The sequence below is a fragment of the Etheostoma spectabile genome, unplaced genomic scaffold (genome assembly GCF_008692095.1).
Source record: "Etheostoma spectabile isolate EspeVRDwgs_2016 unplaced genomic scaffold, UIUC_Espe_1.0 scaffold270, whole genome shotgun sequence".
In the NCBI taxonomy this organism is placed as follows: Eukaryota; Metazoa; Chordata; class Actinopteri; order Perciformes; family Percidae; genus Etheostoma; species Etheostoma spectabile.
This window is the reverse complement of record NW_022605574.1, coordinates 992051-1009233: the sequence shown is the minus strand read 5'-3', so window position 1 is coordinate 1009233 and position 17183 is coordinate 992051. Positions and strand designations below refer to the sequence as shown.

Sequence of the window (17183 nt, the reverse complement as noted above, 5' to 3'; positions counted from 1 at the left end):
GACAACACAAGGGTTAAAAGATCCATTTGAGGATTTTATTATTCGATATTAGATCACAAAGCTCGATTCTGATTCCGTTTTTTTAATAACCCAGCCTTAATTATTAGCGTTCAAATTCACATAAAACTGTCCACAGAGACTGTCAGAAGTCTACCGTGTACGTTCAGGTTCATGGAGGTGCTGTCAGCCGCACTCGGGGTCACGACCTCTACAGTGAATAGTGTGCTGGGGGGGGCCGCGCACAAAGCATGAATACATGGATACAACCATTATCATAAGGAACATTGTTCACACGCTATTGTTGTATAAAATGCTGAATTGTTCAAAGCCCAAACTGTTGGCACTGCACTCTCACGTTACGTGTGTGTGTGTGTGTGTTTGTGTGTGTGTGTGTGTGTGTGTGTGTGTGTGTGTGTGTGTGCAAAAACTTTCTTCTCTCTGCTTGTTGTTTTTACATATTGCACGCACACATTCATTTCTATTGCTCACCGTGTGTGTGTTTGTGTGTTTGTGTGCTATTTTTGTGCTCTGCATGCGCTTGCAGTGTTTCCAGCTACTGTATATGTGCATGTGTGCGTGTGTGTCTGTGTGTGTGTCTGTGGGATGACAGAGAAGACAACATGAGCGTTGTTGTGTGTTTAGCATATGAATGGCGTCCAGGGGCCCCGGCGACTGTTGCAGAAGCCTCTGATCTTTCCAGTACCTGGCGGCCCCCCCCCACCTTGCTGTATTTAAGGGGCTTTCTTGTTGCGTCGCAGAGCTGACATGAACATCTTTACTAAGGTCCCAGGATTAGCCCAACAAACAAGGTATGTTGAGAGCGCCGTGCACCAGCCAGGGGGCCCACAGAGTCAGACCCCCCCCCAGTCAAGCGTTTCGGAGGTGGGGTGGGTCAGTGGCTCCACGTCCCTTGCTGGTTCTCCTGCTCTGCTCTTTCTCTCTCTGGGACGCCTCCCACACCAGTTTCCCAAAATCACCTGATTTTGTGATGTGATCATTGATGGAGAAATGCACACATACTGTAACAGGTCAGGTGCAAGTTGATGATTTTAATTTGAAAAAACTGAAGCACAACAACCCTTCTAAATCTGTGTCAGTTGATTATGTAACACTACAATGTTTTATGCTCAAAATGACATAAGTAGTGACATTTTCAGGGACTCAGGTCTTCCATTTCACCTTAACACACCGCCATTTGTTTCTGAAGTTTCTTTGAGATGGGTCTATCGTCAAGTTTCATTTTTGAGAGGCATGTTTGGGGTGTAATCATTCATATAAAATGCCTCTATATCTACAGCAAGCTGGGGTCTGTGCTCCAACGTGCCTTCTACGGGTCCAGTGGGAGGGTGAGTCCAGTATTTATGTCATGAGTGTCACTTTGTTAAAGAATCATGTTGTTTTGAACAGATGAAGACTCTATTGAAATGTGAGCATAAATTAACATAACTTGTTTACAGTATTCACTAATAATATAATACTTATTTCCTGTGGGGACTTCTTGGTAAATGTAGAATATTTGTCTTCAATTTTTAAAATTTTTTTTTACTTAAAGGTACGCTGGAAAATAAAAGACCAGCTAGCTGGTATTGCCTCCACACGGCTCTCATAACCCGTTCCCCAATTCGTGAAGTACCGACGTTTTTTTTACGCCCCCACATGCACGCACGGCGGGAACAGCAATCAAAACAAAGAACAGAGAAACTCAGACACACACGGAGGGAGTGGGACTTCCATCTCTGCTCAGGACGCCGTTACTTTACTATATCTTTACGTAGTAAATACATGTTTGCTATATTAGTGTGCTGACCGTTGAGTACAGGCCCTTTTAAAGCTGTGTAGCTTAGCATAAAGACTGGAAGCAGGGGGAAACCGCTAGCCTGGCTCAGTCCCAAGAAATACAGCTACCAACACACAGGGACGTCAGACTGGGGGGGACTGAGTACCCGGGGCCTTCTGTGAGGAGGTCCCACAAATGGCGGTTTTCCACTGCGTGGTAACTACTCACCTCGCCTCGACTCTACTCGCCTTTTTTGGTTTTCCGTTACGAAAAAAAAGTCCCTGGGACCTGCTACCAGGTACTTTTTTTTAGTACTAACTCAGTCGAGGTTCCAAGCGAGCCGAGGCGATACCAAAAAAACGTGACGTGGAAACCTGCAGACTGCTGATTGGTCGGAGAGAATTGTCACGTTGTCAAATGTTAGCAAACGAGTGCGGAGTGTGTGTCCGCAACATTTAAAAAAAAAAAATCTAGACAGACACCGACAGATTATCTACTCTCTACACTATTCTCACTTTTCAACTGTTCAATATTCAGGGCTTTTAGGGGCCTTTGCATGTAGTTTGTAAGATGCTAGAATGAATAGCTGTGGATGCGGGACGGGGCCCATAGGAAATGACTCTCCACAGGGCCCAGAATGTGGTGCTACGCCCCTACCAACACCTCTAAAGCTCAGACAGCACGTTGGATCTCGGATGTTTGATCTATAGTTTCCAGGAAGTCCAAAGAACATCAGTTTACTGTGAAGCAAATACTTCAGTATTTTTAATTTCTCTCAATTAGGCTGTAAACCTTCGATGTAAATTTACAGCTAAAATCTCACCGTATCTTACTGTTTTAACATTATACAGGATCATACTGTAAGTGGCAATGCATTCTGGGAGAAAATAATAATATTACTGAATGTTGCAGATTACAGGTTTTTACTGTTAATTGCAGTGCAGTGGAGTTTAAAATACAGCATGCTTACTGTAAATAAGCAGTTTACTGGCCCAGCTGCTGCCAGGATATTACTGTAAATTCACGGGGAAAGGTTTCACGGTGTAACTTTGGGAGCAGCGTCATTGGTTGCTAACTTTGTAACACGTCATGACTCAGGAATTGTCTCATTTCTTTTTTTTTACTTAACATTTCTCCTCCCACTCGAAGACGACAGAATAATCGAACACAACGCTGTTTGCTGTTGGTATTGGTATCAAAATGATCACCGAGTGGAACGAAAGACCCTAAAATTGCTGATGTCACACAGTTTATCTGCAAGTGGCAGTTTGAAAGACAATCAAGTAAAAAAAACTAGCTTTACATAGTATGGAAGACTTTGCTGTCCCCTCTACTAAAACCTGGATCTGCGTAAAATCCCCCATTTCCAGTTTTTTTGCGTAAATATTTCAACTAAAATGACTTTACAAATCTACTTTTTTGACATAAAGAGAATATGTAATATGCTTTACTGACCATACATACTTACTTAGACATTGTTCATTATATGTTATGTTATTACTCATATAAAGGATGAATATGAGATGGGACAGTACAGGAAGCTTTTAGGACAACAGCTGGACAAAGCCAGGACAATTAAATTACAATAGGCATTGTCTAAGTTCCTCATGTGTGAAACAGTATGAAAGTAATACTAGTATTGCAAATGAATGGAGTTTTTTTTAGAAAAAGCTTATTATTGATGAACACCTGAGTGGTAAAACTCGCAGTAGCATCCCCGCAGACTCTGTGGTTTTTGGTCTCGACCTTCAGGTGACCCTTTTCGAGCAGAGGAACTTCGCCGGCAGGCGGCTGGACCTGAGCTCCGACTGCGCCCGGCTCAGCGACAAGAACTTCCCCGAGAGATGCAACTCTGTGCAGGTGGAGAGCGGAGCGTAAGTCTACACCCCCACCTGCAGTACAGGACAGGTTACACGCACACACGCACACACACGCACACACACACACACACGCACACACACAGAAAAGAAGAAAAGACAAAGGAGAGATCAGTGTTGTCTCGAGGTTTGTTGAAGACGTACATATTTGTCGAGGGGTGAAGGGTGTCATAACATCTTTAGCTGTCTCCAAAACTGGAGGACACACACTTTAGGATTTTAGGAGACACGTATTTCCGAAGCACATTGGAGGATTTCTCACTTATAATGAGAAATCACTTAAGAAAATGAACAATTATTGAAAGGAAATCATTGTCTATGTAATTTTCCCATCACACTACCTCCAAGAAAATGATTTAAAAAACAACATTTTATTAAAAAAGAAGCAACTTTAAATCATTTTGGACCATTGTTATTACCGTATCTGTCTCTAAAACGTTGGAAAAGCTAGCTAGCCCAATTGTTGCTGCGGCGAGGGACTAAACTCAGAGATACATAAACACACGCCCAAGATTGTATTGCAATAATTTATTCCTCCACACGTAAAATACAACTAGTTACCAAATGTATAATTACTTTATAAGTACTGCATTGGTGGGCGGTCAACTTAAAGTGTTCACTCCCAGGCTCACCCCCCTCTCTGTCAAAGCCCAAAAACCCAGGTGAACGAGTGAAGCAAACTAATATGTCACTCCCGCACAAACCGTGATGAAAACACCCACCACCTACAAAAAAGTGCACAATATAATAATTAATAAATATTATAAATGAGACCATAAATGCCCAGAGGCAAGGCAAGGCAGCTTTATCTGTAGAGCACATTTCAGCAACAGGGCAATTCAAAGGGCTTTACACAAAATCAGTTAAAAAACAACAACAATAAAACAAAAAACAGATAAAACACGAGTATAAACAGTTAAAAATAAAAACATTAAGCAACCAAATTCATTCTATAAACTTGAGACTACCTTCACACTAACTAGTCCACGTTAGTGCTCCTTTGGTGATCACCCTCAGTGTCTCTACCCTTCACGACTCTATTTTTAGAGACGTTACCTTTCGTCTCCTTGGACTCTTCTTCTCACTGATTAAGCCGATCTAGCGCTGCCTTTCGTGGCTACTCAACGACCGTCTTTGCGCGATTTACAGATCTTTTGACACTACACATTCACACTTTTTTTTTAAAGTGTTACCCTTCGAGTCTGTCTTTCTGTCTTTCTCTGTCTTTCTCTGTATTACACAACCTTTATACATATACTTATTCCTTTCCTCAACAAAATTCATCATAAGAAATTAAACATTAAAGAAACAAAACCGATAAAACACATGTACCGTTCGAGTCTGTCCTTCTCTGTCTGTCAGTAAATAAATGTAACCTAAAGCTTTGGATGTGACACCTGTTGTTATGGGTCCGCTGTCTTCTGTGTTGTTTTTCCCTGTTTGTCTGTCTGTGTGTTCATCGGCCGCCGGAGGGCGCTCTTACCGGATTCCATTAGAGGCGTGTCTACTCTTCCCCTCCTCCATCTGACTACACAGCTGAGCTTCATCATCAGTATCACCTCATCAATTAGAGGCGTGTCTACTCTTCCCCTCCTCCATCTGACTACACAGCTGAGCTTCATCATCATTATCACCTCATCCATACTTAAACTTGGGCCGACCACCTCTTCGGCGCCAGTTCGTTACCTACATTCCGTGGTAACTGGTCTAGTACTAGCTTGTTGGTATTCCGTTGCCTTGCATATGTACTTAACTTGTGTTTCTGCCACAGCGTTCGTGTTCCGTCTCGTCAGATGTCTTGGATCTCCTTCATCTCCCACATCACCTCCCGTGTCTGGATTGTTTGTGTGTTTTTTGTGTGCTGGTTGTTCTGTTCCGTCAGGATTAAACCCATTTTCTGTGTACATTACTCCCTCTTGTGGTCGTTCTGTGTCCGGGTCCTACACCACACCTAACACCTGTGTGCATCTGTTTGACTCCTCTCTCTCTCTCTCTCTCTCTTCTCCTTCTCTTCTCTTTTTGAAGATGGGTCGGTTACGAGCATGAGAACTTTCGCGGCCGCCAGTACCTGTGGGACATGTCCGAGCGGGGGGAGTACAACTGCTACGACAAGTGGTGCGCCCAGGTGGACCACGTCTCCTCCGTCCGTGCTGTCAAACAGGTGAGACACAAGTTGCTGAACTCTCTCCCCCCTCTACCCTCAGTTATATAAATATCCTGGACTTTGGACCCAAAATGGCTGCCTTGCCTTGCACTGCTCCACTTGCACACTTGCACACATTGCACACTTTTTGTGGTCCTGAAAACACTTGGGAATACATTTCTGCTGCTCTTATTTTCCTCATTGTATGTATCTTCTTATTTTTACTTTTTATATTGTTTACTTGAATGTTATGTTTGTTTGTGGACCTAATTGGTTAAAATGTCTTGTTGTCACCGTGGGATAGAGGGAAACGCAATTTCGATTTCTTTGAATGTTTTGACATGTGAAGAAATTGACAATAAAGCTGACTTTGACTTTGACTTACAGGACGTAGTTCAGTAGGTCAGTACAGGACAGAAACCTGGGGGCTAGAGGAAGTTTACACACCCAGGCTGAAGTTGAATAAATATAAAATGTCTTTTGGAAATTGATCTTAATGCCGTAATTCAATTTTATTTGGAAAATACAACCTTTGAAGGACACCAATTTTCTTTCGTATTTTAACATAGGGGGTGTATACTTATGCCCCTGTATTTTAACATAGGGGGGTGTATACTTATGCCCCCTGTATTTTAACAAATGGGGGGTGTATACTTATGCCCCCTGTATTTTAACATAGGGGGGTGTATACTTATACCCCTGTATTTTAACATAGGGGGGTGTATACTTATGCCCCTGTATTTTAACATAGGGGGGTGTATACTTATGCCCCTGTATTTTAACATAGGGGGGTGTATACTTATGCCCCTGGCTTTTAACATAGGGGGTGTATACTTATGCCCCTGTATTTTAACATAGGGGGGTGTATACTTATGCCCCTGTATTTTAACATAGGGGGTGTATACTTATGCCCCTGTATTTTAACATAGGGGGGTGTATACTTATGCCCCTGTATTTTAACATAGGGGGGTGTATACTTATGCCCCTGTATTTTAACATAGGGGGTGTATACTTATCCCCTGTATTTTAACAAATGGGGGGTGTATACTTATGCCCCCTGTATTTTAACATAGGGGGGTGTATACTTATACCCCTGTATTTTAACATAGGGGGCTGTATACTTATGCCCCTGTATTTTAACATGGGGGGTGTATACTTATGCCCCTGTATTTTAACATAGGGGGGTGTATACTTATGCCCCTGTATTTTAACATAGGGGGGTGTATACTTATGCCCCTGTATTTTAACATAGGGGGGTGTATACTTATGCCCCTGGCTTTTAACATAGGGGGGTGTATACTTATGCCCCTGTATTTTAACATAGGGGGGTGTATACTTATGCCCCTGTATTTTAACATAGGGGGTGTATACTTATGCCCTGTATTTTAACATATGGGGTGTATACTTATGCCCCTGTATTTTAACATAGGGGGGTGTATACTTATGCCCCTGTATTTTAACATAGGGGGGTGTATACTTATGCCCCTGTATTTTAACATAGGGGGGTGTATACTTATGCCCCTGTATTTAACATAGGGGGGTGTATACTCATGCCCCTGTATTTTAACATGGGGGGGTGTATACTTATACCCCCTGTATTTTAACATAGGGGGGTGTATACTTATGCCCCTGTATTTTAACATAGGGGGGTGTTTCTTCTCTTCGTTGTGATTACACTGTAATTTGCAGGTTGTTTCATAAAAGTTACTGAATTTGGATTGTTTGATACAGAATGTGATTAGTAGGAAAATCAAAGTTTATAATTTTCCAGGCCATAACACAGAGCTGTGCACTGCGGGGAAAATCATAATCTAGAAAATATATATATATATATAAAATACAAAGCAACATTGCATGATGATTTTAGACTCCAAAGGAGTCATTTCAAGAGGTTTTGTTGTGAAAACACAAACACACACACACACACACTGACAGTATTTCTCTGATATCCAGGACAACAACCCCGGCAGAGCTCAGCTGTTTGAGCGAGCCGGCTTCTCTGGTAAGAAGATGGAGATCCAGGATGACATCCCCAACCTGATGAGCCGCTACAGCCTCAACCGAGTCGCCTCCATCCGCGTGCTCGGTGGAGCGTAAGTGCAACATCCTTCCTCCCTGGTCTGAAAGGAAATACTATTTTACTGAAACGCTGAATCAGTAGTGGCCGATTGCTTTCAAAACCAATCCAATCCACCTTATCCATATAGCACGATTCAAATCTAACACAAGGTTTCCAAAGTGCTGCCTAAAAATATAATACAGAATAAATAGATGACACAATGAAAGCACAATAAAAAATATAAGGTACAATAAAATGCACTGCCAGCATACGGTAAAGGTATACACATAAGATCAACACTCTACCTGGTGAAGCCGAAGAAAGAGGTGAGTACGACTAATTAATAAGGTCCAATTAGAGCTTTACGTTACTGTTTTTTGCATTTAGCTCGAGTCAAGTCTGTCATCATACACGTCACTTCCTGTGGGAATCAAAGGTGGGAAACTGGGGCTAGATTTGGCTTTCAGACTTTCCAAGTTGGTGACGCGTTGTTGACACCTGACGTACAAAACAAATAGCCGACGATCGTTCAAATGTGTTTAATGGTTTGAAACTTTTCCTAAATATAGAAAATTCACACATGCATGTGATGCATTTTGCCAACGTCCACAATGTGCCATTGACTTAGGTTGTAGTCGCCCATCTGCTTCAACATTGTAACTTAAATCAGTTATAAAAGGTGTGTGCTAGTAGGCCCATGTTTTGAGCTCTTGTACACGCTGTAGTGAGGAAATTAATTTCTTTGGGGTGTCCTTTGTTATTGTGGCCTCCATGTTTTTACACACCTGATGCTCTAGGCTACGCCCAACAGTTAGTGGCAGGAATGCCACAAGTTGTTATGCCAAACACCAATATAACAGAAAAGAAGTGGCCTAAAGGTTAGTGAAGCCAGTGTGTGACCGGGAGGTCGTCAGTTCAATCCCCAGATAACATGGGTGAGGAAAGCAGTGCTTGTCCCTGCCTCATTTACCACTACTGAGGTGCCCTTGAGCAAGGCCCTTTACATTCACGTTCCGTGATCAGACTCTGGTTACAGAGACCTTAGTGGTCCCCTAATCCTGTATCTGAAGTCTCTTTTATATAGACCTTAGTGGTCCCCTAATCCTGTATCTGAAGTCTCTTTTATATAGACCTTAGTGGTCCCTAATCCTGTATCTGAAGTCTCTTTATATAGACCTTAGTTGTCCCTAATACTGTATCTGAAGTCTCTTTTATATAGACCTTAGTGGTCCCTAATACTGTATCTGAAGTCTCTTTTATATAGACCTTAGTGGTCCCTAATACTGTATCTGAAGTCTCTTTTATATAGACCTTAGTGGTCCCCTGATACTGTATCTGAAGTCTCTTTTATATAGACCTTAGTGGTCCCTAATCCTGTATCTGAAGTCTCTTTATATAGACCTTAGTTGTCCCTAATACTGTATCTGAAGTCTCTTTTATATAGACCTTAGTGGTCCCTAATACTGTATCTGAAGTCTCTTTTATGTAGACCTTAGTGGTCCCCTAATACTGTATCTGAAGTCTCTTTTATAGAGACCTTAGTGGTCCCTAATACTGTATCTGAAGTCTCTTATATTGACCTTAGTGGTCCCCTAATACTGTATCTGAAGACTTTTATATAGACCTTAGTGCTCCCCTAATGCTGTATCTGAAGTCTCTTTCATATAGACCTTAGTGGTCCCCTAATACTGTATCTGAAGTCTCTTTTATATAGACCTTAGTGGTCCCCTAATACTGTATCTGAAGTCTCTTTATATAGACCTTAGTGGTCCCCTAATACTGTATCTGAAGTCTTTTATATAGACCTTAGAGGCCCCATAATACTATATCTGAAGTCTTTTATATAGACCTTAGTGGTCCCTAATACTGTATCTGAAGTCTCTTTTATATAGATCTTAGTGGCCCCATAATACTGTATCTGGAGTCTCTTTTATATAGACCTTAGTGGTCCCTAATACTGTATCTGAAGTATCTTTTATATAGACCTTAGTGGTCCCCTAATACTGTATCTGAAGTCTCTTTATATAGACCTTAGTTGTCCCTAATACTGTATCTGAAGTCTCTTTTATATAGACCTTAGTGGTCCCTAATACTGTATCTGAAGTCTCTTTTATATAGACCTTAGTGGTCCCTAATACTGTATCTGAAGTCTCTTTTATATAGACCTTAGTGGTCCCTAATACTGTATCTGAAGTCTCTTTTATATAGACCTTAGTGGTCCCCTGATACTGTATCTGAAGTCTCTTTTATATAGACCTTAGTGGTCCCTAATCCTGTATCTGAAGTCTCTTTATATAGACCTTAGTTGTCCCTAATACTGTATCTGAAGTCTCTTTTATGTAGACCTTAGTGGTCCCCTAATACTGTATCTGAAGTCTCTTTTATAGAGACCTTAGTGGTCCCTAATACTGTATCTGAAGTCTCTTATATTGACCTTAGTGGTCCCCTAATACTGTATCTGAAGACTTTTATATAGACCTTAGTGCTCCCCTAATGCTGTATCTGAAGTCTCTTTCATATAGACCTTAGTGGTCCCCTAATACTGTATCTGAAGTCTCTTTTATATAGACCTTAGTGGTCCCCTAATACTGTATCTGAAGTCTCTTTATATAGACCTTAGTGGTCCCCTAATACTGTATCTGAAGTCTTTTATATAGACCTTAGAGGCCCCATAATACTATATCTGAAGTCTTTTATATAGACCTTAGTGGTCCCTAATACTGTATCTGAAGTCTCTTTTATATAGACCTTAGTGGTCCCCTAATACTATATCTGAAGTATCTTTTATATAGACCTTAGTGGTCCCCTAATACTGTATCTGAAGTCTCTTATATAAACCTTAGTGGTCCCTAATACTGTATCTGGAGGTCTTGACCAACTGCCACGTCTTTCTCTCTCATTGGTGGGCAAAGCAGAGAAAAGGGAGATAACTATTCCCATTATGACCTCATAAGGGGCGAAACTCCAGATTGGCCGATCTGAGCTGTCATTTCCTCAAAGGCAGAGCAGGATACCCAGGGATCGGTTTCACCCTTTCTAGCCACTGGGGGACCACAGGCAGGCTGGATGAACTCAGGTTTAATAATAAAATAAAAAAAAAACCTCAGTGTCATTTTCATGCCATGGGACCTTTAAGCAAAGTCTCAGGAACGGATGTTCAAAGCAGAAAAAAAATGAAACGTTCAAGTTATTCCGTAACTTACAATAAAAACTGAATACGCCAGATGTTTGGGATTATTCAGAGCACGCACACACACACACACACCTCTCCTTTGCAATAACTAGCTTTTCATGTTACATTTCCATGTTTTCAAATTCAATTGACCCTGATGTGGTGGGTGTCCAGGTGGGCGGTGTACCAGGAGCCCAACTACAGAGGACCTCACTACATCCTGGAGAAGAAAGATTACAACAACTACTCGGACTGGGGCAGCCAGAACAGCACCGTGGGCTCCATGCGCCGAGTCCGCTTCAACTAGACATCTGGTCTACGGAGTCCCGTCAACAGGACGTCTCCCACCGTCACACGTCAAACCTGTCAGCTTTACAAACTGCACTTATTTTGGTAATAAACTTGGACCAAAAACCCAAAGCATTCCTTTAGATTTTGATTGTTGAGTAATTTGAAGTGTTGAACCGTTTGCACCAACGTCTAGTTTTATAACAGTGGAGCGTCACAATTGAAAGAATTGTCTGTTAAATACAAACTTAACTTGTGATTGGCGTTACAATTAGCTGGTGCAACCAAGTCAAGACGTTGGGCTGTAGCCTGGTTGGCACCGGTCCTTACGATAAATCAAACAAGGCCGTCAATGATTTGAAAATATTTGTAGCTTTATGAACAAATTACATTCTAGCATATCCAATGAGATCCATCAGGGCAATTATAAACAATAAAATGCATGAAGCAAAAGAAGAATAAGGCACTCTCATCCATGAGGTAGACTACAGCTTAAATACAACATTTTAAGTTTCTTTCAAACTTCTGATTGAAAATCTGGCGTACCACAAAGTTTAGGAAAAACATCCCCGATCCGAAAATCTAACAATTCTGAACCAACAAAGCTCGGGTGAAAAATTTAAAAACATTTTAATAAAGTTTCTCCACAGATTGTGATCCATCATAAAGTGCATGTGAACGGTCCACTGACAAAGTAAAAAGGTTAGTCTCAAGGACGGTTGAGTAGAGGATCCGCCATGGCGACGACGGTGGGCGACTTCAGGTGAGGAAGGAGGCTGATCTTCATCAGCTTGCTGCTCGAGTACTTGTTCCTCACGGCCTGCACAGGGACAAAATTAAAGTTAAAAGAAAAAGGTATGCATGTGTAAAGATGTAAGATACCCTTGTTCTTCCTGCGACTGAACTCACCTGGAACTTGGTCTTCCCCTCGTTCACCATGACGACGTTCTTGGCGATGTGCTGCATGATGGGCTTCAGGTGGGCAGCGTCGTATGTGGAGTAGTGCTGCTGTGTGGGAGACTGACGAGACAGACCAAATAAAAACCCTGCAGCAGATTAAATGACGCATTGAAGTTGCCAAGTGTCACGTTTCATAAATTGATGAGTCACTCACCCAGGGCAGGTCCTCCAGCAGCAGCTGGGCGAGGCCGAGCGATGCGGCCGCGATCTCAGACGGCCGGTAGTGCACCATGCTGTAGTCCACGAGGGTCAGCTCCATCAGGTACTTGGCCAGCGTGTGTCTCTCTACGTCAGCCTGAGAGAAACAGCCAGCCCACTGAGAACTATGCTTGGATACCAATTTAACAAAATCCTTGCCCATCGTCATTTTAGCAAAAACACTCAACACAGAAGTGTGTACGCGTTAGTCTCCAGTCCGGGAAAATGAGGTCATAATGCTGTCAAGCTCAATCGCTACCGCTGATCAGTTCTGATTCACTGCAGGACGATACAAGCAGGGCACACATTAGTGTGGGAAGATGTTAAGTGAGGTAGCGCTGCAAATATTAATTGATTAGTTGTCGATCAAAAAAAAAAAAAAGTGGTAAATCGCCAACCATTTTGATAATTGATGAAGCATTTAATGAAAGAAGTTTAAAGTTGTAGCTTGTTAAATGTGAACATCTTCTCTCCTCTGTGACAGTAAACTGAATGTCTTTGAGTTAGGGACAAAAGACATTAGAGATCAATTTTGGGGAAACACTGATCCACATTTTAGGAAACAACCAACTGAAAAAAAAAAATCTAAAATGAAAATTGTTAGAAACCCTAAAGTGGAGTTCTACTGAAGAGCCATTGACATTTAAAGAGTGATACAAAAAAAAGTAAGTCTACATGTGAAAATGTTAGCACATTCAAAAAGGCAACAGATGCTTATAGTAGTTTAACATCTGAAGAACTGATACTGTAGCTCTACCTTTTGCACATCGATATGTCGTCATTTTGAACAATAAAACTCACATTAGCCACCTTGGAGGCCCGTCTGAGGAAGTGTAACGGGAGAGGACGCCCCAGCTGGAAGTTGAGGGTCCTCAGAACGAGCTGCTCCATCTCCAGAATCTGAGCCTTCGTGAAGGCGTTGTCTGTGATGTAGGCAAAGTCTCCGACCTCGGGGGCGTACATCTCCTCGTATTTACAGGCCACCAGCATGGCCGTCACGCCAACGAGCTGCAGCTTCCTGCGAGACACCGGCTGGACCTGCAGCACAGCGGGAAACGCTTCAAATGTCAGCTTATAATGATCATAAAAACTACGTATAGAGAAAAAAAAAAAAAAAAAATCCTTGTCTTTTATCAACTGGAAAATTGACCAACTACCACTTTAGTTTGAAAGGCATGATGTCTCTCTCACATGGGTGGGCCAAATTCTCTGGGCAGGAAAAGCGCAGAAAGGGGAGGTAACCCTTCACCTTATGACCTCATAAAGGGCAAGATTCCAGATCTTCACATATGAGCTTTCATTTTCTCAAAGGCAGAGGAGGCTACCCAGGGCTCGGTTTTCACCTAGCACCATTTCTAGCCACTGGGGGACCATAGGCAGACTGGGGGGACTCAATGTAAAAAAAAAAAAAACCCTCAAAAAACACGAAATTTTCCTGCCATGGGTTCTTTAAAGCATTTGACAGGAAAGGGGAGAGAGATGGAAACATACAGCAAAGGGCCGCAGGTCGGCATCAAACTGATGATCTTTTGTATACGGGGCACACGCTTAACCAGGTAAGCTACCCAGGCGCACCAGTTTAACTTCAATACATGCAACATATACCCAAACGTAAGAGTAATCATGGGAAATAATCCTTATTTCAATATAATGTGATGATTCTCCCCCAATAGAGCAGCCCTAGAAAGCATTTATAGCCACAGCTCACTAAAACAGAGAGAAGACTGTCGAGTGAGTTCTTACCTGGAGGAACCGGTCCAGCACAGCAACTGTGAGGTACAGAGTCTCCTGCAGCAGCTGGAACCTGGAGTGGACCTGGACCAGCCAGTCGATCAGAAGCGCTCGCATGCGTTCGGTGATTTCATAGCCCTGCATGTAGTTAGCTCGTACGGCCTGCTGCACCTGCGGAGACAGACGGTGATGTAACACACACCAACGCAGGGAGAGAGCAGAGAGCTTGGCTGAGCGAGGGACCAACGTACCTCCAGGACATGTAGATATTTATAGATCTCTTTGACGTATTCGGAGCAGAGCTGCGGCAGGTCCGAGTCCTGCTCGTCGACATCCTGCACCGTGAGCAGCGCCTCCGAGAAAGCCTGGCACAGTTCCTCCTCCTCCCTCATGGACACGTCCGCCGCCAACGCCTCTGAAACTGGGGGGACGGGATCTGCAGGACCTGGGACCGGGACTACTGGAAGCACCACAGGTTTGGCTTTCTGGGCACAAGATGGTTTGACTGATGCGGTCGATTTGGTCGGTCCAGTCCTCTGAGGAACCAAATGCAGTTTTATTCAGAAGGGTATTTGTGTAGTTTCAGGATTAGATAGATAGATGTTTATTGATCCCAAGAAAAATGGGAAATTCCTGTGTTACAGCAGCAAAATCAGTCACAAATTGCACAAAAATATAAATGAAATACTAGGAAAAATATACATACAATATACATGACAATATGAATAAGTAAAAAGAACAATTACTTGAATATGTACAGGATGGGGGAACAAAAATGTGCAACTGCTTAAATAATATGTTAAAATGTAAATGTAAATAAACCAAATGTCCAGTTTGCATTAGTGTGGTGTCCAAAAGTCTCATCTAGCACCCAGAGATGACGTGTTAAAAAGTGTTATTGCTTGTGGAATGAATGATTTTCTGTAGCGGTCCGTGCGGCATCGAAGCTGTCGGAGCCTCTTAGAGACTTAGATTTAAGGCTCATTAGATTTAAAGACATCAAGTTCATGAGAACAAACTGATGAGTTACTTTACTCCAACATAGATCAATAAACACATGGGAAATGTAGGCATCCAGTACCTTGACACAAACCAGAATACAAAAACACTGTTAGAATAAAAGAAACACACAGCAGTGAAGTGAATCATCTAGGCATCAGAACTACTACAGAGAGCCATCACTAGAATGCACTAATTGAGGGAAATGCAAATGTATGGTTACATCCATCCAGTTAGTTTAATTAGTTTTCAGAGTTTGGGTTGTTTTATATTCACAGCAGCATTGACTGCAAGTGAAAACAAATGGTATAAAACACTGAAACCAGTTATAGATGCAAAATGTTCAGTAACAATTTCTACATATGAGTGACATGAATCCTACATTCTGTGTTTTTGTTTCAATTATTTTTGTTTTTTGTGTGTGTGTGTGTCCATGTACATATGCATATTTATAAAAGAAAAGAAAAAGTGTTTTGGAAAAAAAATAAGAGTGACATGCCATGCCATGTTATGTCACTCTTCTGTAGACACCTTCACGTAAAGTGTAACCAACAGTTCTTCCATGCTAATGTTACCTTTGTGTTGACTGCTGCTCCAGGAAAGTTGGTCAGCTCCCCGAGAGCAGCTCTCCTCGGACCTGCTGCGGGTTTCCTCCCCATCTTCCCGGGGTTCACTGCGGCTGGGAGCAGCTGGAAGACAACGCGACACAAACTAAAACTGGCTGGTGTAAAGTGTCAGCTAAACAACTATCAAAACAAAAAGCGAACAAACAGCAAGCTAGCTATTTGTTAGCTTTTAAAAGCTAGCTAGCAAGGAGCCGACTGTATTGTTAGCTAACGATGCTAGCTAGCGAAGCCATAGCTAGCTGCGAAGCTAACCGAAGCTACTTTGCTAACAAAACAGCGGAATAACTTTACTCACCGCGGCACGAACTTCCACAGACGACATGATTAATGCCGGCTGCAGCGACGCCAAACTGGGAGTTAAAAAAAGACTTTAGGTTACCACAAGCCTGCAAGCTTTACCAACAAGCTCTGCGAACACCGATTCCTGCAGGTAAACAACAACGCCGAGACGAGCAGCTTTCAAATAGCGCTCCGTCAAATCTGATTGGATACAGATTTGGCAGGACGCTCCTGATTGGCTGAAAACCACTGAGGTCAAAAGTACAATCTCGAAAGGACCGTATGGATTACTGTACGTATTATGCCTAGATACCTTAATTTCCAAATATATACAGTATATATATATATATATATATATATATATATATATATATATATATATATATATATATATATCTTTTCATATTTCATTTAAATAATAATAATAAATAAAATTAAAAAAATCTACTTTTCATGTAAACATGTCTCATATAAATATCAATATCAATTTTATTTCACGAATTTCAATAAAAATATAAAATAATAATAATGATAAAAATTGTTGAATTGTTTTAAAGTAAATACATTTTCAGCAGTAGGTAGTCATGATGTGTTTCATATTGTTTTCACCGATTCATGTATTTTGATTCTGGAGTTTAAGAAAGCACTTGCTTAAAAGTAAATTTATAAGTCTATTTATATTTTAAGAAGGCCTACAAGTGTGCATAATCATAATCTTTAGTTAACATAATTCCAACATATTATTAGCAAATATAAATCCCCATTGATGATAGGCTAACTGGCCTGTAGGTAAAGGAGCGACTGAGGTAGCCATCCACAGGTGCTACATGTTTGTCTAAAGGTCCCGTGGCATGAAAATGTCACTTTATGAGTTTTTTTGACATTAATATGAGTTAACACCCCCCCCCCAGTGGCTAGAAATACTGATGGGATTTTTCTGTTGGGTGGCCCAGATTTATGCACCTGTCTAATTATGTTTTGACGCATAGTGCACATTTTCTGTTAATCCAATAAACCTCATTTCACTACTGAAATATTACCGTGTCCATTATTTTTTTAAATAATTATTTATAA

The 17183-nt window shown here is 41.7% G+C and overlaps 2 protein-coding genes across 4 annotated transcripts; one reads left to right on the top strand and one right to left on the bottom strand.

The window, feature by feature from the left end:
* Window positions 1–537: 537 nt before the first annotated feature.
* On the top strand, window positions 538–11432 carry LOC116685791 (gamma-crystallin N-B). The gene is made up of 6 exons (XM_032510731.1): window positions 538–809; window positions 1298–1346; window positions 3530–3651; window positions 5680–5815; window positions 7751–7890; window positions 11203–11432. Exons 1-6 carry the CDS (start codon window positions 766–768, stop codon window positions 11333–11335), a joined length of 624 nt encoding a protein of 207 aa, XP_032366622.1. The 5' UTR covers window positions 538–765; the 3' UTR covers window positions 11336–11432.
* A 495-nt stretch (window positions 11433–11927) lies between these two features.
* Window positions 11928–16330, bottom strand: LOC116685784 (G2/mitotic-specific cyclin-B2). 3 transcript variants are annotated; one of them, XM_032510723.1, is made up of 8 exons: window positions 16126–16330; window positions 15780–15893; window positions 14457–14738; window positions 14218–14376; window positions 13276–13512; window positions 12431–12571; window positions 12226–12336; window positions 11928–12136 (listed from the first exon to the last, which is right to left on the bottom strand). In XM_032510723.1, the coding sequence occupies exons 1-8, from the start codon at window positions 16150–16152 to the stop codon at window positions 12026–12028; spliced, it is 1182 nt and encodes a 393-aa protein (XP_032366614.1). In that variant the 5' UTR covers window positions 16153–16330; the 3' UTR covers window positions 11928–12025. The 3 variants fall into 3 exon arrangements, with proteins under 3 accessions (XP_032366614.1, XP_032366612.1, XP_032366613.1); XM_032510721.1 differs by having other exon boundaries at window positions 14457–14741; window positions 16126–16329; XM_032510722.1 differs by having other exon boundaries at window positions 14457–14741; window positions 15780–15890; window positions 16126–16261.
* Window positions 16331–17183: the final 853 nt, after the last annotated feature.